The 21692-nt window shown below is 53.1% G+C and overlaps 2 protein-coding genes across 18 annotated transcripts in view; one reads left to right on the top strand and one right to left on the bottom strand.

Moving 5' to 3' along the window:
* Positions 1–5491, top strand: part of Dnm1 (dynamin 1) — a 40980-nt gene extending 35489 nt beyond the window's left edge. For 2 of the 13 annotated variants that reach the window (XM_076845385.1, XM_076845378.1), the window contains 4 exons: positions 459–700; positions 1045–1260; positions 3459–3495; positions 4315–4379. In XM_076845385.1, the coding sequence (XP_076701500.1) occupies positions 459–700; positions 1045–1260; positions 3459–3480 (480 nt within the window). In that variant the 3' untranslated portion in view covers positions 3481–3495; positions 4315–4379. Of the gene's footprint in view, positions 1–458; positions 701–1044; positions 1261–3017; positions 3020–3458; positions 3496–4314; positions 4469–4898 lie in introns of those variants that run through there. The other 11 variants (XM_076845386.1, XM_076845384.1, XM_076845381.1 and 8 more) reach the window with 8 other exon arrangements.
* A 628-nt stretch (positions 5492–6119) lies between these two features.
* Golga2 (golgin A2) lies at positions 6120–21652 on the bottom strand. 5 transcript variants are annotated; one of them, XM_076845369.2, is made up of 27 exons: positions 21537–21652; positions 19930–20052; positions 18634–18714; positions 16558–16665; positions 16242–16285; positions 16060–16123; positions 15695–15754; positions 15434–15514; positions 14542–14580; positions 14213–14275; positions 14030–14123; positions 13830–13936; positions 11932–11990; positions 11465–11606; positions 10959–11048; positions 10744–10851; positions 10484–10571; positions 9747–10084; positions 9399–9512; positions 8821–9066; positions 8664–8739; positions 8370–8461; positions 7893–8111; positions 7708–7810; positions 7507–7613; positions 7271–7427; positions 6120–7188 (listed from the first exon to the last, which is right to left on the bottom strand). In XM_076845369.2, exons 1-27 carry the CDS (start codon positions 21618–21620, stop codon positions 6974–6976), a joined length of 3102 nt encoding a protein of 1033 aa, XP_076701484.1. In that variant the 5' UTR covers positions 21621–21652; the 3' UTR covers positions 6120–6973. The 5 variants fall into 5 exon arrangements, with proteins under 5 accessions (XP_076701484.1, XP_076701485.1, XP_076701487.1 ...); XM_076845370.2 differs by having other exon boundaries at positions 8370–8458; XM_076845372.2 differs by lacking the exon at positions 15434–15514.
* Between the last annotated feature and the right edge of the window lie 40 nt (positions 21653–21692).

Below are 21692 nucleotides of genomic sequence, written 5' to 3'. Positions count from 1 at the left end.
TTTTAAGGGGAACATTAACAACGTATCCCCATGCACAGACTCGCGTTTCACTCAGTCCAGGCACACATTTACAGCTGCTACCGGACAGCGCTGAAGACCGCTGAGCGCCGTCAAGGGCTCAGAACATTTTAAACTGTTATCTTCCTTAGTGGAGCATGAAAGTTCTTGGAAAGGCTCAAAAAAACTGAATAGGCAAGTGTGTCCTCGTGGCATACTAGGTTCTAAGTCTCTTCCCTGATCTGTGACTTTGGACAGGTGACTCTTCCGCCTTGGAGTTCACGGTCCCCTTCTGAGAAAAGTGCAGTGCAGTGGGGCAGGATATCCCCGAGGTTAGGCTCAAAGTCGCAACTGAAAACTGAATCTCGCTCCCAGTCGGGCGCACTGCCCCAGCAGGGCCTGGGGGGAAGGCAAGGCAGCACAGGCATCAGGTCCTACGCTCCTCCCTTCTTCGCCCGCAGACCAAGGAGTTCATCTTCTCAGAGCTGCTGGCCAACCTGTACTCCTGCGGGGACCAGAACACACTGATGGAGGAGTCGGCGGAGCAGGCGCAGCGGCGCGACGAGATGCTGCGCATGTATCACGCGCTGAAGGAGGCGCTCAGCATCATCGGCGACATCAACACGACCACCGTCAGCACGCCTATGCCTCCGCCCGTGGACGACTCCTGGCTGCAGGTGCAGAGCGTACCGGCCGGACGCAGGTACCAGGGCCGGCCCCCACGGCCCCAAAGCCCCCAAGCCCGGGGCCCGCGGGAGGAAGGCCGGGACCGGGCAGTGGCGCGCCCGAGTCGCCGAGGCGGCTCCCACCTGGAGCGAGGGGCGGGGCTTAGAAAGGGTGGGGCTTAACGCGGGGCGGGGCTTGCCGTGGAGCGCTGGCTGCGGGGCGGAGCCGGATCATTGGTGATGCTAGGGGCGGGGCTTAGGCTCCCTCCACCACCTTGGGGCGGGGCTTGCGTGCATGGGCGTGGCCGGCACTGGGCTGGGGCTGGGCCTCAGGCTGGGGCGGACGACTCATCTTGGGTTCTTCTGTCCCTGTCGCCCGCAGATCGCCCACGTCCAGCCCCACGCCGCAGCGCCGAGCCCCCGCCGTGCCCCCAGCCCGGCCCGGGTCGCGGGGCCCTGCTCCTGGGCCTCCGCCTGCTGGGTCCGCCCTGGGGGGGGCGCCCCCCGTGCCCTCCAGGCCGGGGGCTTCCCCTGACCCCTTCGGCCCCCCTCCCCAGGTGCCCTCGCGCCCCAACCGCGCCCCGCCTGGGGTCCCCAGGTGAGTAGGGCCTGACTGCGGCGGGAGAGGCCGCCGGGTGGGCGTGGCCGGGTGGGAGATGAAGTCGGATTCTAGAGCAGCTGCCCGGTCGCCAGAGCCGACCCGCTGCATCCCAGGCACTGGGTCCCCAGTGCAGGAGCTATGGACGTGGGGCCAAGGGCTGGCGAAGCCAGCTGAGTCCCGCAGGTGCTCTTTTCTGGGGACGGCTGTGGGGCTCATCCCACCTGCTCCCTTCTCTCCAGCACTTGCATGGCGCTTCACTCTTTTTTCACTTCTGGCCCCCCAAACATTGCCTTCCTTCCTCCTCTCTTCTCAGTTCTCCATTACGTCCTCCTTTCTCCTGGTGAGCCTCGCTCAGGCCCAGGGACCTGAACCCAGAACCTTCCTCTGTGGACCATGAGGATTGTGTTGTTACACTCAGGGCTACTTGATCCCCTGTTTTCTAGCCCTCTTTTGACTTGTCTGACCCAGGGTGGTGTCTAACTTCTGGCCCACAGGAAGAGAGGCCAGGCTGCAACTGTGTGACCAGCAAGGTGTGTGATGTGTGTGTGGGCGTGCACACAGGTGTGAGTGTGAGTGTAACCCAGGCATGGGTAGGACAGGAAGCAGGTGGGGAAGGATTTTGGAAGCCATGGGACAATCTGGTGGCCTTTCCTTTCTCCCTGCTTCTGGCCCTTCCTACCTCCTCTGGACCAATGTGGTAGGGGTGGAGAAGGAGTAGGAGTAGGTATAGGCTGCCCCATTCCAGAATTCCAGAGATTTCTAGAGAAAAGGATTCTTTCCTTCCCTTGGTTTTTAGTTTTGCTTTTTTTTTTTTTTTTTTTTTTTTTTTGCAGTGCTGGGGATGGAACCCAGGGCCTTACTCATGCGAGGCAGCACTGAGCCATATCCCCAGTCCTGGCTTTGCCTTCTTCATCCATGATCTTCTTTAAGGAAGTTCACTCCAATATCTCACTTAGTTTGCCCTATATCCACTGGCCACATTCTCTGAGGAAAAACCCAGACCAATAGCATCTGTTTCCAGATAGCTGGAGGGTGGGGCTGGAGTTCTAGCCTCCCATACCCAAATGAAGTGGGCATGGGGCCTGCTCTTTGAGGATATGATGACCAAAGCAGATGGGGTGAAGGAAAGCTGTGCGGCACTGGGCAGGAGCACTGGACTGGGAGTCTAGAAATGCTGGTTCACCCTGACCTAGTTTTAAACAAGTCATTTTCCCTCCCTGGGCCTCAGTTTCCCTTCTACTGAATGATAATTAACTTTCTGCCTTTCTCTCAGGGTTGGTGTGGGGATCAAGGGAGACAAGGGCTGTAGGGATGCCAAACGACACATGTGGCTATAGGAGCACTTTGCCAACTGCCAATGAGCTCAGACTCTATGGGTATTCCACCTGCCCAGGTCCCTGCTGAGGTGTAACATATGAGAACTGTCAGATCAGGTACCTGCTCTAATTCCATTCACAATGATATATGGGAAACATCTGGCAAATGATGACTCTGCCTGGGGAAGCAGCAGACTGAAGGAGCTTCTTCAAAGCAGCTTGACTTTAGTGGGGAATGAGGCATGATGGAGATAAAGCTCAGGTGTAAAGAATCCAGAGGACATTGGGTTGGGAGAAGACATATGGGCAGATTTAGTGTGGACTACACTAAGGAGAGCTGCTGGCTGGGCAGAGTACAGACAATAAGGAAAGTGTGGATAAGGTGGGGCAGGTTGGAGAACCTTCATAGAAGAGACTGACTTGGGACTCTGCTATAAGCAGTAGGGAGCCATGGAAGGCTCTTGGACAGAGAAATGACAGCTGGGCCCTAGAAAGCAAGCCTTTCCCTTGTAGAGCCGTGCAGTGGCCCTGTGAGCACATTAGGCACAAGAGTGCAGGGAGCTGGTGCAAATGCCTTGTGTGCAGGCAAGCTTCTGTATTGTGACAGCCCACGCGTGTGCTTCAGTGTGCCGAGTGGCTGCATGCCCCAGATCCATGCTGCACGAGCCAACCAGCAAGGGTGTTGGGCACTGGGAGGTGGTTGGAGGGAAGTGTATGCGTGTTGTTTGTGGGCATGTGTGTTAGCGTGTGCATGCAGGGCCGTGGGGCCTCACAGCATGTGTGTGCACGCCCAGGCGTGTGCGTGTGCGTGTCCCCTGCCCCCAGGCCTGCCCCACTTGTGCGTGTGAACTGCCCTGTTGATTTCGTGCTGTCTTTCAGAATCACTATCAGTGACCCCTGAGGAATGTCAGCCACGGTAGGTACATGCTCTCGGCCTGCTGCATGAACGGTGTGTCTGACCCCACTGCACCAGCTCCATGCTGGGGAGTGCAACCTGGGACTCAGAGCAGGCCCCCTCCCTCTCCCTTCTGCAGCTCCAGACTCCCTCTTTCCTTTCTGTCCTCTGCCAGCTGGCTCTCTTACCTCCCTTCTTAGCGAGCCTCGGGACTCAGCACCGCTGCCCAATGCCTCCATGGACAGGTTCCCTGCCCAAAATGGCAGATGTGGGTGCTCTCTGGAGCTACCAAGAGGCCAGAGAGCTCATGGTTTATGGTGAACGGGCTGGGACCTTGGAGGAGTTGTGCACACAGTTGATCTCTGAGGAGGCTAGAGGCCTTTGAACTTCATCCTGGGCATTCCACATCCAGCCCCCTGTCTGAGCCAGTAGCTGTGGCATGGCATCCTACTCCTGGCCAGGGAGCTCTGGCAACCAAGTCCTCCCCAGGGCAGGGGCTTGAGTGCACACTGTGGTTGTTTGATTTCTGAAAGCCTGAGTGTCTTATACACACTGTCAGTCCAGATGAGGCAGGGACACAGAGCCCCCTTCCCTGCCTCCTTGTGACAGAAGGCAGTGTCCTCAGCCCCAGGCGAAGCAGCTCAGCCAGCCCTGGGTTCCTGCATCTTGGCCTGTTGCTCCTAAGGGTGACCTACACTTTTCAGCCAGGGGACAACAGTGTCTGCTAACTTGGGCGAGTCAGTCTCTGAGTTCCACCTGGCCAGGCCACTGTATGTGCCCGGTGACCCCACCTGTCACCATTCCCTGGCCACTGACTCTCACTCTTCTGCTTTTCCCCAGCAGGAAGGGCCCAGCCTCACCTACGCGACCTGCAGCCCCCCGACCAGCTGAGGCTCCCCTCTTAGACTTATAAGTCTGTGGCCACTGGCATCCGGCTGCCTGCCTCCCCTTCCTCCGGGGTCCCCTCAGAGGACTCCTGGGCTTTCCAATCACCGAGGGGCCTCCAGTGCTCCCTCCAGCACCCCTTTTAGCTTTGCCCTCCTGGTTCAAGTCTTCTTTCCAGCCTGGTGGCTGCTGTGGAGGCTAGGGGTGGAACACAGGGTAATCAGAGGTGGGGTGGCCCCAGGGCCAGGCTCGTGTCTGAACTGTGGGAGCACTGCCTGGGTGGCGAGTGAAGGTTGTGTGTGTGGTGGAGCAGGGCTGCCCTGCCTGCACCAGGCTAACTGGGAGCGCCGGCCCAGCCACCTCCAGCTCCTCCATTCCATTTGCCTTCCCTTTCCTATCTGTCCATCTGTCCGTTTCCTCTTTTCCAGAAACCTTGCCCACACCCACAGCTGTGTCACCTATCAGGGCGTGGCTGCTCCTGCCTTACCAGCTCTCTCCTTCCTTTTCTGTTTTCTCTTGGTTTTCTCTCCAACTGCCAGCCGATCGGGTCAGGCAAGTCCGTCCCGTCCTGAGAGCCCCAGGCCCCCCTTCGACCTCTAACCAGATCCCTCCTATTCCTCGGAGACCTCCCTCTCCAAGCCTGCCTGGACAGCTGCTCTGTGACTTGACAGTGGCCCCCCACCCCGGCCCCAAAGCATCCCTTTTCATCTGTGACTTAGTCTGCCGTAGTGGTGAGCTGACACATCCAGGCGTGACGTTGGTGAAAACTTGTGTCCCTCTGTGGTATTGCTCCCGCCCTGTTCTATAAATATCTATAAATACTCTATACATATATATATACATATATATGGCTGACTCAGCCGCGCCTCTAGTGTTGGGAATCAGTCACCATGCTGTCCTTGTGGAGTCGTGTGGCCCAAATACAAGGGAATGCTGTCGCCCTGATGTTCCCGGCTCCACAGTTGCCACCTTCAGTGAGCCTCTCTGTCCTGCTTGGCCTGTGGACAGCCAGCCCCCTCAGCCATCCTTCCGTTGCCGCTCGAAGCATGGGGGCCCTGTGCTGGCAGCTGCTGGCTCTCTGAAGGCCTCCAGTCTTGCTATCTCTCGGCTGAGAATAAAACTCATTCCTTGACGGTGGGGAACCGTGTGTCCTCTGCTGGCTTGTGTTCTCTGTGGGGCTTGCGGGGAGGGGAAGGTCTGCGCAAGGGCTGGGTGAAGAAGGGCCATGGCTAGTATGCTGTAAGGAGTGTGAAGGTAGTTAAAGGACCTGGAGGTGAACTTCTCATCCTGTGAAGGTGGCTGTGGCCACTAGGGGGCAGGGCCAAAAATTCAGCCTAGAGGGTGAACCTGTGGCTGGGGTGGGCACTCTGAAGAGACAGCCAGGAGGAAGAGGCTCCTAGGTATGGACAGGCCAGGGGATGGTAAGTCTGGACTGGAAGTTGACACCCTTAGGTGTTGCATTCTGTACCCTTCCCCACTGTTAGATAAACCTCGCATCTTCACACATTAGGACAGGACTGCCCTGAGAGCCCCCATGGTGACTGCCCTGGAATCCTCCAGGCTTCACCAAGCAGGGTAGAGGGGACAGGCTTGGAGGATGGCAGACAGCCCTGCTAGGCACACTTCACACAGTCCAGAAGCCTGCCCTCTGCTGGCAGGACCACTCCCTGCTTAGTGCTGCCAGCTGGCAGGACCCAGGACCCAGGGAGGCAAACAGGAACCCAAGGCTGAGCGGTATGGCTAAATCCATTTATTCCGAAATAAAAAGCTAAATAAACAGGAGCTGCATCACCAGGGCACCACAACCCCATCCCTGCCTCCTCCTTCCTATGCTATCAATAAATAAGTTTCCCAATCCCAAATAATTATTAGACCCTTCTCTCCATTTGCCAGCTCCAACTATGATACAGGGGGCAGTCCTACCCCAGAATTTACAAAATGATACACAGGTACAATATGTACACTGGGGGAGGGGAGGCCCACCCCCCCCAGCAGCCTCTGCCCTGCCTGGCCTACAGTTAGCCTCAACTGTCATAAGGCCTGAGAATGCTGCCCAGTGGCCCTGCCCAAGATACTTCTGAGGATGGGAGCCCTCAGGACTGCCTGCGCCCACGCTGCCCTCGCCTAGCCTTCAGTGACCCTAAATGTTTGAAGACCCATGAGAATGCTGCCCAGCTGACCTGCCAAAGTGCCTCTAAGACGGGAGTCCTGCTGAATGGAGGACTACCCCCGCCAGACTCTGCCCCAGCCCCGCCTACAGTGAGCCCCATCTTAAGGGCTGTGAAAATGCTGCCCAACTTGCCTGCCCCAAAGTGCCTCTTGTAAGAGGAGAGAGCCCCCTAAATGAAGGACTGCTTGGTGAGGGCAAGGGGGCCACCAGAGAGCCCTGCCCCTCTAGAAAATGAGCCTCTGGCTCTCTTTCTGGAGCAAGAGTCCAGAAATCAAGACTCAGCCCTAGCCAAGGTGGCAAAGGGTCTGCACCTGTTTGTCCCCTATTAGGGGTCTTAACTTGCTAGTCCTAAGGGTAAAAGGATAACTGGGAAGGAATGGCAGGGCAGGGGGGTAAGGGACAGGTGGGGGGAAAGTCCCTGGCCCCTCCTCCCCGGCCTCCGACTTAGATGACCATGATCTTAACCTCATCATTGTCGTCGGCACGGTAGAAGAAGGGGACGCAGGGGTTGGTGCCCAGGCCAAGGCGTTCCTGGGGGTTCTGGATCTCACGCAGCAGCTGTATGATCTGCTGCGCAGTGTGGTTCTCAGGGGGAGAAGCTGCCCCAGCCTCTCCTTGTGCCGGCTCCACGCTGTCAGCAAGGCTCACCTCTCGAAGGTCTTTGGAGAGAGGAAAGGCCTCTGAGCACGGAGCAGCCCTCTGCTGCTCCTCCTGTCAGCCCGTCCTGAGGTCTCTACTTACCACCCTGCTTGTCAGTTGCTCCAAATTCCTGGGGGCTTGCTGGCTCTGGAGTGGTGGTTTCAGCAGGACTCTGGGCCACTGCCAGGAACTTGCCCTGCCACTCGTTGCGCTCCCCCACAAGCCGCAGCACCAGCTCCTGCAGCTCCAGCAACTTGACCTGAAGGGTGAGGTGCTCAGTGCCCCGGCCCCCGCCCAGCCTGCAGGCCTGCAGAAAAGAGATGTTCAGGGGCTCCTACCTTCATCTCCTCCTTGTCCTGGGCCAGCCGGCTGATGTACTCCTCCTTCTCTCGGTGGCGCTCCTTTAGCACTGCCCTCTGATTTTGGTAGAGGGCAATGTACTCTCCTGCAGGGAGGGCAGGGCACAGGACTCAGATGCTGGGGCTCCCCCAACAGGCCCCGATGCAACCCCCACTGCCTTGGGCTCCAGCTGGGCTCACCGATGGTGTCCGTCTCTCCAGAGAGCTGGATGCAGCGATGTTCCAGTTCCTCCACCCGCTCCTTGAGCTCCACCTTCTCCTGCATGACCTCCAGGAAGCGGCTCTGAGGCCAAAATAGCAGGGTCAGGACTCAGGAGGGACCTGTCCTGTATCTACACTTCCTCTGTTGGGAAAGGCTCACTCACCTGCAGCTTCTCCATGGCCATCTGTAGAGCCTGGGTGCTCTCCCCAGACACACAATTGTCCCCACTCCTGGGGACCAGGGCTTGCTCTGTGGGCTCACTTTGGGATGTGGCTTCCAGATGAGCCAGGCGCTGGCAGCGTGTCTGCTGCTCCCTCAGCTGCCTGCGCAGCCGTGCCTTCTCTTCCTCGGCACTGGCTAGAGCCTCATTAAAAAATACCACCTAGAGGCAAGACATTTCCTTTTTATTGAAGAAATGCTCGGGACAAACCAGGGAGCAGAGAGCAGAGCAGCCCTCCCCTGGGCCTCAGTGGGTCACTATTTTTCCTAGGGGGGCACGTATCCAATCCCTGTCTCCACAGGAGGCGTGGGTGTTGGCGGAAATGGGAGTGGGAAAAACCAAGGTATCAGGACATCCAGAGGGACCACAGAGGGAGGCAGAAAAGGTGAGCTGGGGAAGGGATAGGAGGGCACAGCTCACCATGGCCTCTCGGCTGTCCAGGTCCTCTGGGATGGTCAAATTGGGCCGAGAAGCAGCCTCCTCCTTTTCTTCCTCGTCCATTTCATCTTCTACTGCAGACAGCCAGAGGGATCCCTCAGACAACCCAAGGGGAGGCCCAGGAAAAAAAGGGTCCACTTATGCCCCCTCACTGTGTACCCCTGGGTCAGCCTCCCCAGAGATTAACAGCACGTTCCGAAGGCTTCCTCTAATTCCTCAACTCTGTTCCGCCACAGTCCCTCTTCAGGCTCCCCTCCTCGGGACGGTTTCACTCACCTTCCCCAGGGAGAGCCAGGAGGCTCAGCTGGGCCTGTAGCTGTTGGTTTTGCTGACTGGTGGCTTCTAGGCGCTCCTACGGGATTGGGAAGAGAGTGAGAAGGCACAGAATGGCCAGGTCCTCCACTTAGGGGCCCGGCCTCAGAAGCCCCCTCACCTGGGTCTCCTGCAACTCCTGGCGGGCCATCTCCACTGCCATCTTGCCCTGCACCTCCTCATGCTGCAGCCGGTCCATAAGCTGAGTCTGCAGCAGAACCTGCTTGTGCAGAGCCTCCTTCTCGGAGGTCAGCTGCTGATAGGCAGCCACGTGCTGTTGATAGGCTGCCACGTACTGCTGCAGGTGAGACAGGTACTGGTCTCGCTGCTGTTGCAGACCCTGAGCCTCCTGGCTCTTCAGCTCCACCTGTGGGAAGGCCCTGGGTGTAAGGGCAAGTGTGACTTGCTTCCAGTTCTTGATCCCAGCCCATAAGTGACGGTGGTGGTTGGTGGTGGAGGGTAACAGAGCCCCATGCCTCCAACACTTAGCCTCACACTTTGTAGCCATCTTTCCCCACCACAGGAACTTCAGGCCACAGATGTGGAAAAGCAAAAAGAGTCACACACACCTGTTAAGTGCACCCTACTAGTGCCCAGTAACTGAAGCTAAAGAAACCAGGGTTAGCGGTGTGAAGCATTAAAGCCTCCCATCATGGCTGTCTCTTCCCCTACAGTGAGGGCACATGGGGCAAGGGTTACCGTCTCCTTTAGCTCTCCCAGCTTCTCCTGCAGCTGACCCAACTTCTTGGCCAGCTCCTTCTTGACGTGCTGCTCTGATTGTAGCGCACTGGTGATCTCCATGTTCTCATTCGTCTGAACAGAAAGCAGGAATCAGTGCCATACAATGCAGCTAGAGACCCCAGGCCTGGGTGTCCAAGTGCCACAGTCAAAGAGTTATCCCTCCCCGCACAGACACCTGAGCGAGGCTTTAGCTCGCAGGGTGCTTCACAGCCACCATTTCGTGGGGGGCGGGGTGGGGTGAAGGCCAAGACAGAAAGGCCCAGAAGGACTTGATGAGGAAGGCCTGTGAGCCCACGGGCCACGCACCAGCCTTACGAAGCCGTTCTGCAGCTCCGCCAGTTGCTCCTTGAGCTCGCGGTTCTGGGAGAGTGCGCGGCTGATGGTGGTGCGGTCGTTCTGCATGCTCTCCAGAATCTGCTTGCGCTCCTCCGCCTGCTCGCCCCAGAGCTCTGCAGCATGCTCAAGCTCCAGCAGCCGCTCCTCCTGCTCCCGATTCAGGCGACTCAGACTATTGTTATCCTGTACCTGGACATGGAGCTGTCCAGCCAGGTTCTCCAGTTCCTTTTGCAGCTGCTCCACATCTGCCTGCAGCTGCTGCTCTGCCTCTGAGGGCCCTGCTGGGGGCTCCACGGGTGGGGGCTCCACTGAGAAAGGAAGCACACAATAAGGGACTTGAACCTCTGGCTTTTCAGAACCTTCTTCGTGGGTCCGCAGCTCTTAATTCAGGCTCCTCACTTCAAACCTTGCTTTCCTAATAGTTCCTCATGCCTAGATGATAGTCAATCCTTTAAGTCATTTCCCAATATAGTTCCTTACACTGCCATGCTCAAAGGGGCTGGCAATGGGCACACCATCCCTCTCTGAAGATGGGGACACACTGCTGCTCAGAGAGGTGATAAGATTTGCCATCCATCTCCTGGCACAGACCCCTTTCCCTCTGCCACAGTGTCCTTGAAATCACTCCTCTCCCTGGGGTAGTCTAAGCCACCCCCCCAAGCCCTCAGACATACTCCGGGCTCCAGGTGACCCTCATCCCCACTCACCCATCTGGCTCCTCAGTTCTGCCAAGTTGGTCTCCAACTCCTGAACCCGACTCTCACTCTGTTCCTTCTCCTCCCTCAATATGCGCAGCTGCCTCAGGCACAGGGGGAAAGAGCAGAGAGAGGGAGGGCATGAGGGACCCTGGCCCTGACTCCCTCTCTGCCCCCACCTCCAAAAATCCAGAACATGGACCCCTCTCCTGGTTGCACTCCACAGCAGGACACCAGGGAAACCCAGCAAGGAATCTGAGGTCAGGCCTCACCTGCTCCGACATCTGCTGTATCCTCTGCTGCCACATGGCGCTCTCTCCTTTCAGGTTCTCTGCATAGCGGTCTCTCTCCACTTGCAGTTGTTTCAGTGACTCTCTCAGCTAACAAGAATGAGTACAGAAATTAGGAAGGGCTGTCACTGGTTGTTACCTGCTCCTGGCCACCTGGAGCCATCTTCCTCCCATATCCCTCCCTCTGCAAAGCCTACCTGCCCCACATGTTTCTCCAGCTGTGCCCGCTCCTCTACGGCCTGCTGTAACTGCTGGTTACTATCAGGGACTTCAGACCGGCTAGAGAACTGAAGTGGGGAAAATGAGAAGTTTAGATCTGGGGAGCCCAGGTGTTCCACATGATGCCTCCATAGGGTGTGAACTAGATCAGTGTACGACTCAGGGTCATTACCACATAATAAAAGTGCTGGCTGAACCCTCAGGAGAGGGAACAGACTACTGGATAACCATATAGAGGAAATCTACAACACGATGGTGTTCAACCAAGATGATTTAAAAATAAAAATTTAAAAAGCCATATCATTGAGATTCTGATTCCACAGGTCTGGGCAGGGCTCCCATTTGTGGATTTTTTAACCATCTCTGGAAGATTCTATGGCAGGACCAGACAAGAATCCAAATTTTCCAGCTCTTGGCTGGAGACCACCCTGATGACCGTACAGGGCCAGGGCTCGGGCTCGGGCTGCTGGGGCTGCCGCCTCACTTGTTGCAGCAGCAGCTCAGACATCTCCAGCTTCTTTTGGAGCTCTTCCACCCCCAGCTGCATAGCTGCTTTCTCTGCCAGCACCACACGGAGCTTCTCTTCCAATTCTGAGTTCTGCTGCTTCAGGTCCTCGTTATTTATGCTGTAGTCAGAGGCAGCACAGTAAGGAATGCACCAAGAACAGGAAGAGAAATTTCGGTGACCAACCCATTGCCCTTGCCACACAACCACAGAACCATGGCATTAGAACAGACTCCAGGAATCAGGAGTCTCAGGTGACAGACCACAGAGAAGATATGAGTTGCCTGAGGCTGCCCCAGGAATGAGGCAAAGGCTAGGACTACAGTTTGGCTTTGAACACATCCAAGCCTATAAAACCTCCTCCCCATGTTCACCTCCCACCCCCACCCCCACCCCCCACAACCTCACTAAAGTCCTGGACTGCCCATTCTCCTTCCCCTTCCTACTTGTTCTTGTACAACTCCAGCCTGAGGGCATCTCTCTCTTTGGTTAGCTCCTTGTTGTGCTGCAAATACAGAAAACAAAGTCAGGATCTGGCAGGCAAAAGAGGCAGCCAGCACTCTAACCACAGTAACTATTCCAGAGTGACACTTCCTCACCCTCAATCACACTTGACAGTTTTCCAAGGCATTGCTAAGCCCAGGGTTCGTTTATGTTTTCATGTGTGTTTGCTTTGATTTGTGTGATAGGGAGTGTCTCAAGACGTTATCCCTGCTGGTATTTAACTCCTGAGCTCAAATGATTTTTCTGCTCCTCTGTACTTGGGACTAAAGGTGTACCACCAAACTCAGCCTTGATTTGTTGTTTTCCTGGTGCTGGCAACAAAACCCAGGGCCCAAAGCATGCTAGGCAAGTGCTCTATCACTGAAATACATCCCAAGCCCTCTTGTTTGCTTTGACTTTTATTTATCTGTTTGTTTATTTTTTGGTGTTGGGGATTGAACCCAGGGGTGCTTTATCATTGAGGTACATTTCTAGCCTTTTTTACTTTTTTAATTTTGAGACAGGGTCTCACAAAGAGGTTGGCATTGAACTTGTAATTCTCCTGCCTCAGCTCCTCAAGGTGCTGAGATCACAGGAGATCACCAGATCACCACCCTGCTTGACTACTCATTTGTTTTAAATAAGAATTCAGTAAGTTCTTATAGGCACACACCTATAAGCCCAACAGTTTGGGAGGCTGAGGCAGGAAGATCGCGAGTTCAAAGTCAGCCTCAGCAAAAGGGAGGCACTAAGCAACTCAGTGAGAACCTGTCCCTAAATAAAATACTAAATAGGGCTGGGGATGTGGCTCAGTGATTGAGTGCCCCCGAGTTCAATTCCCAGTACCAAAAAAAAAAAAAAAAAGAACTCAATAAGGGTAGAAGATATAGGGGAAAAAGATCTAGCAGATAAAAGATCTACAATTGTATCTAATACTGGTGCTACTGTTATTACTACTAGCTGTAATTATCTACACTAAGTGCTTCGCCAGGCATCATGCTAATGATCCCACTTTATCTTTATAACCACCATATGAGGCAGTTACTGGTTATCTCCATTTTGTAGGTGAAACACAGCCTGTAAGAAGCTAAGTGGCCTGTCTGGGATCACTTATGCAGAGCTCAAATTTGAACATCCTGGTCCCTACACAGGGATGGGGGTATAGTTAGAAGAAAGGAAGTTAAATCTGTTGTTCACAATTCGATTGGATGGTACATTCACATAGTCCAAAACCAAGAAGGTACAGAAGTGAAATGTCACTAGGTGTGGGGACACACACCTATAAACCTAGACTTGGGAGGTTGAGGCAGGAGGATTACAAGTACAAAGCCAGCCTCAGCAAGGACCTAAGCAACTTACTGAGACTCTGACTCAAAAATAAAAAAAGCTAGGGATGTGAACCCCTGGGTTCAATCCCCAGTACCCGCCCCCCACACACAAAAAAAGAAGTGAAATATGTCTTAGGCACCCTGTTCCTCTCCCTGAGTTTATGTATTCCAGACATGTTTTATGTATATTACACACATGCCCCCTCTCTCTCCACAAATGGAAACATACTAAGTTCTTGGGAACCTTCACAGCCCATGCATCATATATCGCTTCTCCTAGCACCTGGCAGAGGACACAGCAGGCTAAGGGCATGATAGGCTTCCCACCCTCAGGGCTCCATATCCAGTGCTCACTGTGCAGAGCACCTGACTCATCCCCAGGCTCCACTACCAACCACACCACACAAAGCAGCAAGAAACGGCCCATGCTGCATTCTGAGCAGCAAGATGCTCCATCCGCAGAAGGGCCCTTATGCTCACTCCTGCACTGGAAAGGTTAGGCTGCTGGTGGCGGGGCAGGAGGCTGGACTCACCCTGTCTGCCTTCTTTTGCTGTGTGGAGACAGCAGACAGAGTCCGTTCCAGCTCTCCTACACGCTGTCGGGAAGACTGCAGACGGCCAGCAAGACCTTCAGACTCTCCTGGAATGAGAGGTCGAGATGAAGCCTCAAGAAATTACCCACAGGCCCTCCAAAGTGTCAGACTGAAGGCTGAAGAGGTCCCCGGACTCCCACCTGCTTTCTGTCTGGCTGCGTGCTGAGTGTGAGCCAGGGCTGTCTGTAATTCTGCTTTCTCAGACACCAGAATTCCTATGGTCTGGATGTGAACCTTTCAGAGAAAAACCAAAACAAGTGCTGAGGAGGAGGAAAGAGGTGTTTTCCAGGGAACATAGGGGACACATGGTACTGTCCACTCACCTGCAACTGTTCCCTTAGAGCTCCCTGCTCCTTCGCCAACTTCTCTTGACACGCCTTTTTCTCCTAGAGGCAGAGGAAGAAGCAGCTCTTACTGGGGGAGGCAGAGATGGAACAGCAAAGACCATGCCCCAGAGAACCTCAGTGGCCCAAGCAGGCCCACAAATGAGACCTGAGTATGAGGTACCCTGAGTGGGACAGGGTGGGCCATGGGGGGATGGGCAGTGAGCCTTCTCCAGGCTAGGAGTGGGCAGAACAAGACTGCGGCCTCTACCTGAGTCCTACCCCAATCCCAGGAGCCATGCAAGAAGCAAACACAGAAATCACATTACTTTTTCCAGTTGATCCAGAGTGTCTTGGTTCTGCTGTTTCTGCGGGGAAAAAGTCAAAGGAAGGTAATTGGGGTTGATCCCTTTTATGCCACTCTCCAGATCAGGATGGGGCAGGCAAGTGCCAGGGATGGTTCTAAAAGAAGTTGTCAGATCCCATGGGGACATGAACTAATTCAAGCTCCCAAAGAAAGAGAATTTGGGTGTTGACTGTTGTTCGCTCATAGCTATGCAAGGGAGGGGCTGAATCTGAGTTCTCTTTAAAGGACAATACCATACATCTCCAGAAATGGAGTTGGAGAAACAAAGACTACTCCCTGCAGTTTGTGACTCAGGAGGATGTGTTCCCTTGGCAACTGAGCACATCCTATGGGCCAGGTAAAATTCTGAACAGTAGGGCTATAGGAAGAAGAAGGATGGACAAGACCCCTCTTCTCCCTGGTGTTTATATTCCAATGAGCCTTTAAGTCTATGATGCTCAGAGCTGAAAGGGACCTTTGATTCCCTTTAATTCTACCTCTGTGGGAAACTCAAGCCCAGGGAGAAGTGGTTAGTCCAAAATCAAAGAGAGCAAATTAAGGACTGAACCAGGGCAGGATGCAGGGCTCCTAACAGCCATTTAGGCTTAGGCTCCTCCTGGAGCGACAACCTCAGGGCAAGTGGGGCAAGGACTCAAGGAATGGTCTTGAGGAGAGAGAGGACACAGAGAGGGAAGCAAAAGAAAGAGCCATGCGGAATGCTCTATGCTCTGAGGTCTCTCCAGCTGAGACCTAGGCCCCCCAGCACCCCATTCCCCTTGGAACCAGGGGCCCCCAGCCCCTTACTGCAGAGCCCCAAGGGAAACTGGAGCCCAGGATTGGCAGCATGAAACCAGGGGATCCCACTGGACTCTTACCAATTCCTCTATCTTGCTACTGAGTTGTTTGTTTGTTAGATAGCTGGAGTCCAGGGCTACTGCTAGCTCTTGGTACCGGCTCTGAGGCGCATGCAGAGAGGAGGAGTTGGAGGAGGGTTGGGGGAAGAGGTAGAGAGAGCATCATTAGGGTTGGGGGGTGTGTGGACTGTCTCAGCTGGCAGCAGGGCACCCAGGCCCCACTGTGGGAGAAGATAGGAGCTGGCCTGCAGGGTCACTGGGCCAGGGGCCAGGGTCACTCACCTCCAGATCCTTCATGTTAGCAGATGATGAGAGGCCTTCTCCATTGATGTATGATGTAGACTAGAAGAGATGAGAGGTCACATGGAGATGCTCATTTTCTCTCAATGTCTAAGCCCTCTGACTTCCTTTCTTCCCTTTCAACTAGCAAAATCTTCCCTGGCCATGTTGGACCCCTATTCCCATAACCCCTTTGTGCCAACTTCTCAGGGTTCCTATGCCCCCATCAGGCTTCCCCCTTCCAAGCAACTCTAATCTGTGTTTTTTGCACCTGAATAAATGATGGCATCAAACATATATATCCAGTCCCTTATCTGAACTTCTCCTCCCCATCTCTGCTCCCTCAAGGACCCTAATTTCTTGGGTACCTCAGACACAAGACCATTGAGCTGTTGAGAAAGTTGTCGCAGGCTCTCGGTTGATGAGAAAGTCCTAGAGATGGAGACACAGGGTCAGGGGTAGAGATGGCTCCATGGGAAAAAGTTCATGGGTGGTGGCCATCCCTGACTCCCGTGGCCTAAGGTCTGCTGCCCCAGTAGGAGATACTCACTTTGTTTCATCCATAATATTAGGACCAATGTCATCATCATGGTTCTGTTTGGGAAGAAACACATGATGTGGTCATTCAACTTCTAGTAAAAATCACCCAGGGACAGGGTGAGGCAACCTCATTCCAATAACTTTCCATCTCCCCAAACCTCAAAGAAAAGCTGTGTCTTGGACTCCCCATCCCAGTCCCCAGGAAGAGCACCTGGCTCTAGAGACCAAGCTAACTGAAGAGAGGAGTCTCCGAATGAGCATTATCCTTTGGGAAGAGGATGAGTAAGCACACAGGAAGATAGTGGGCAAAAGGGAAAGAAACAAACCTGAGGTGACTCCAGGCTAGGGAGAGTAGGGCCTGGGGAAGGGACACGGCCAAGTGACACGCTGTCATCAGCAGCTGGTGGTGCAGGAGCAGTGTGGTCTTTGGGTGCCTGTCACAGAACAGAGCAGGGGGAGGGGGTCAGGGGCCATATAGGAGAGAACCTGCTTCATTGCTATGGACACAAGGGTGCAGAGCAGGCAGGACATTGTTGCTGCAGTCAGAGGGACAGTCATATGTGCTGGGAGCATCTGGGGGTATAGATACCATTAGCCCAGGCTTCAGACTGCTTGGCAGCATTTCAGCCAGCCAAAGATCAAAGCAGGGGCTGCATGACCCCCTTCCTAAATACCTGAGGACCTTGTTCTCCCTGGGGCTCAGCAAAAGGTGATACAGGCTTGGGCCAATGGCAGCCACAGCAGGTGGAAGGAAAGTGTGCCCAAGTCAGGGAGAAGAAATGCACTGTTCTTCTAGAGAATTACTGTGACCCTAACCCTGGGATCCTGCTGGGCAGAGACTATGGGTGATGGACTTGGTATCATAGTCCACTCCCCTCACCATAACCTAGTTCTACTAGAAATCATTGTCTCCATTATTCCCCATTTCTGGAGACACCACTATCTCTACTCAGGGGACTGCAATCCCATATCTCTGCATTCCTAGAATAGAAAACCTCTGTGGGAACCAGTTATTGATGCAGCGAGGCTTTGAAACACAGTAGGTCTTCACCTCCACAACAGAGGGGCATAGGCTGGGTGCAGAATCTCAGAACACTAGCACAGACTAGGATTGTTCTGATGAGAAAACAACTCCCTATGTGGCTGGCCCCTCACTAGGGCAAACGCCAGACACACAGCTGCAGGACTTATTGAGGCCCCCATCTCACATGCCACTTTATATCCTCCAAGTTGACAAAGTGAGTCATAGCACCTGGGTAGACCTGACCACCTGGGTGGGAACAGCTATGATGACTGGAAAACTCTTCAACCCGTCATCCCTCTCCCTATGCCCAGTTCCAAAAGGATCTGGCTCTGTCTTAGCTCTATTGCTCTGGCTTGGCAGATGTCCTTGGACAAGTTAGCTAAAGAGAAAGTTCCAATATAATATCCAACGGAGGCCAATGCCTAGCCCTGTGTACCCAGACCCTGCCCCTGGACTGAGCTACCTGCATTCCTGAAAAGTCTTCTATGACTTCATAATGACCTCATAATGCTGACCATGACCCTTCCGTTCCCTCTGCCTCCCCACTCTCCATGTGCACGAATGTTACTCACCTTTAATCTTCAAAGTGGCCTCAAAGCGGCCACCTCCTCCATCCTTGAATCCATTCAGAACCAATTTCCCCTCACTTAAGTATTTGGGATGGTGCCACATTCTCCCTAGCTTCTCTCAGAAGCCTCTCCTCCCTATGTCTGCATCCTATCTTGTGTCTGTTTTCGCCTCTGTTTAACAAAGTGCCTTTACTTTGAAGGGCCAAATGAATATGGCCAGGTGTCCTCTGATTTTTAAGAGATTAGGGGTAGAGTTTTCTGGTCATTCATCTGTTGGTTAACCTCACATCCTTTTCAGTTAGTTGATCTGAAAAAAATAGCCTCAATCCTTGCAACTATAATGCAAACTCACTTTTTCTTAACCTTACATTCCCAAACTTCAAACCCAATGAAGTAATCAATTCAAGAAAATCACAAACTTTTAAGGTCTAATGATCTTTTAGGGATGGACACACAGAGGACAAGACCTAAAAAGTTTTGCTGTTGTTTTGTTTTTTAATCTCTCCCAGTCTGAAAGCACCACACTGGGCATTCAAAAGCTCAAGCTCCACACACCTTCTCTCAAAGTTATTCCCAAATTAGTTTTAGTCTTCAAGGTATGTTTCACCTTCTCCAAGATGATAAAAGATGTGGGGAAGGAAAAAAGCCCAATCAACAAAGCAAGTGAAGAAGCAGATGTAAGCAGGCTGAGGGTTAATGGCAGCAACATAAAATAAGCCAGAGGCAAATGATCCCCAAACCAGAGAAGCCTCAGAGGCATGCACAGCTGGGAGAGAGGAAGCCAAAGGGTGGTCTTGGCACTGCCTCACCTTCCACTTGTCCAATGGGGGGAGCGCTACCCCATTGGAATGGTTAAGGTCGGACACCAGCACCTTCAGAATGTCCTGAATCTACAGGAGGTGAAAAGGGAAAAACAAGGGGGGGGGGGGGAAGAAGTGGCTTAGAGAGAGGCAAGAAAGTCAAGGGAAGGGAGAAGAAGTTGGTTTAGGAAAATGAAATGCTGAAGAAGAGCAAAGGAGACCAATACCAGGGCCTGTGCCATCCTTCCAAAAAGCCACTTGCTGCCTTGCCAGAGCTAGCAATCAACGTAAACAAATAGTAAAATTCCGAGTGATGTAGTCAAGTTACCTGACCAATGCAAGTCTTAATATGCACATGAGACCCTCTCCTCAGGCTTAGGATGCAGGGCAGAATCTGGAAGAGCTCCAGACGCCCATCTCCATTTCAAAAACCAGACTCCCAAGTAAGGGTTCACTAGAATACAGGGAGTTAGAGCTAAAAATTAAGTTTGAAAGACAATGATTTAATCCAACCATATCATCTTACAGATAAGGGAAACTGAGGCCCTGGGAGAAAATAATTTTCTGAGGTCACCCAGCAAGCTAATAGCAAAAACAAACTCAAAATTCAGACATTCTTCCAATCCTGGAGCCTGGGGCTCTCCTTGCCACACCCTGGGGCTCTTGCAGTGATGCATCCTAAAAGAAGAGCCTGATGGCAAGCAGCTGTTCTCAATTGCCTGGCTTCCCCCTGGCCCCCAAGGCTGAGGAAACCAAATAGCAACTACCATTTATTGAATGTTTACTCCAAACCTGACTCTCTATTAGGAAATAAACATAAAAACAATAAATCTCATTTAAGCTTCATAAGTGTACATAAAAACTATATATATATATTTTTTTTTTCAGTGCTGAGATTGAACCCAGGGGCCTTGTACAATTGAGACACCCTCAGCTCTCAAAACCAAAATTCTTTTTTTTATAATGTTTTTGGAGTTTTAGATGGACAACATGTCTTTATTTTTATGTGGGGTTGAGGATCGAACCCAGTGCCTCACATATGTAGGCAAGCACTCTGCCACTGAGCTACCACCCCAGTTGTAGATGGACAGCATACCTTTATTTTATTTGTTTATTTTTATGTGGTGCTGAGGATTGAACCCAGTGCCTCACACAAGCTAGGCAAGTGCTTTGCCACTGAATTAGAGCCCCAGCCCTCAAACCCAGAATTCTTAACCAATACCTGACACTTCTTCAATCTTAACCATTACCCTTTTCTGCCCTTTGAACCCCCAATCCCTGGGAGCCTAACCAGCTAAAACTCACATCCTCAGGTGAATGACAACCACCAGCAGTGGTTGTCTCAGGGCTACTGCCATTTTTTATCTTTTTTTTCTTCTTTGCTCCTGCAGGAACACCAGGACTGTTCTTCTGCTGATACTCTCTCAGCTGTGAAAAGGAGAAGCAGTGACACTCATGAGAATGAGCCCCTATATTCATATCTTCCTCTATAATTTTTATAAAATATTCTTATGTGTACCATCTGATGTAATGTCATCAACAATGTCACAAGGTGTTTCAATGATTAAGGACTGAAAAGATGGACTACAAACATGGAGTTTTTTATAAAGACAATAATGGAGTTCAAGTTCAATTTTCTGACTCCCAGATCTAGAGTTCGCCATAAAGCAGCAGCTCCCAGGGGCAAGCCAGAGGTAGGCATGGATAAGTAAATATTAAGAGTAAGCAGGAACTGTACACTGGGCGGTTCAGAAGCCAAACATTGGAGTCCCACTTATACCTCTGTTAAAGCTGCACACCAGTACTTCCCAAAGTTTTACAAATCAACATATCCTAACAGAAGGCAGTAAAGACACAGACCCAGCGAATCTGGCAACAGAGCACACCCAAATATCATTTCAGAGAGGTCTATTACAATCTTAAAAATCTATACAAATGTCATCTCTCTATATATTAATGTTTAATCGCTCTCAAGAAAGTAAACTGATGCTTCAGAGAGATGCCTCACATTTATTATCCCAGAGCACTCTACACCCCAAGTTGTGAAGATGAATTGGGGAAGATGCAAACTGTAAGCTCAGTTCCCAGGACCTGTTCCACATTAGACAAACAGACCTCACTCCAGCAAACACTGAATGAAAGGCACCCTGGTCCCAGAATCTCAGGGAATTCGAATGTAAAGATGTCAGGGAAAAAAAATTAAGCCACTCTGGAAAGTAGACACCTGGGAGAAAATCTCAGGTTTAGGAAGAACCCAAACCTGTTCTTCCATGGTCACCGGGAGATACTGTCAACGTTTTTATTAGCTCACTGGTGAAGTGTGTAGGCTTTCTGAGTTATCACTGTGTGAGTTGGAAGTAAGGGAGCCTAAAACCTCTCAGCACTAGGTCCCACAGACCTGAGAGTTCCCTTCCAGGAAATCTGTGCCCAGACCAGAGAAGCCCAAAGGGAGTGAAGACACTTGGGGGACCAGGTCGGAAGATCACAGGCCGAGCTCGCGGTGGTAATGACAGTTCCGAGGGGGACTGTGACGTAACTACATTCCACTCCTCCCTACCGACGCCCGAGTCGCTACTCCACGGTGGGGGAGGGGAGCGCAGGGCTGGGACCCAGGTCCTTGACGACCAGGGAGCCCAGGGAGGTCCAATTTGGGGTGGCAGGAAGCTGGGGCCGCGCCTGGAGCGGGGAGCCCTGGAATCACCGGCCAAAGTCACCCAGGGGCGACTGGCGAGGGCGGGGGCTGGGCTGTTGAGGGGGCGGGGCTGGCTGAGAAGACTTTAGTGGGGGGAGCTGAGGGACGCCCAGGGGCTCGCCCCGTGTGCCTCAGGAATGGCACAGACTCTGGCCACGGTCCGGCCGTCGGAAGGACTCGGTCTATGTGGCTCGAGGGGCCGCGACCCGGCGCGTTTTACCTTTTTCTTGGCCGCGGCCAATTTGCTCTGTCTGGTCTCTTCCGACATACCGGGGCGGGGAGGGGGAAGTAGGGGGCGCCACATCACTAAGATCCCAGCATCCAACGCGAAATTGCTTCCGGCAGCTAAAGCGGCACGAAGCGAAATAACCAGGGG

Source organism: Callospermophilus lateralis, chromosome 2 (genome assembly GCF_048772815.1).
Source record: "Callospermophilus lateralis isolate mCalLat2 chromosome 2, mCalLat2.hap1, whole genome shotgun sequence".
NCBI classification, from domain to species: Eukaryota; Metazoa; Chordata; class Mammalia; order Rodentia; family Sciuridae; genus Callospermophilus; species Callospermophilus lateralis.
The sequence above is the reverse complement of the archived record's forward strand: the minus strand, read 5'-3'. Positions and strand labels throughout refer to the sequence as shown.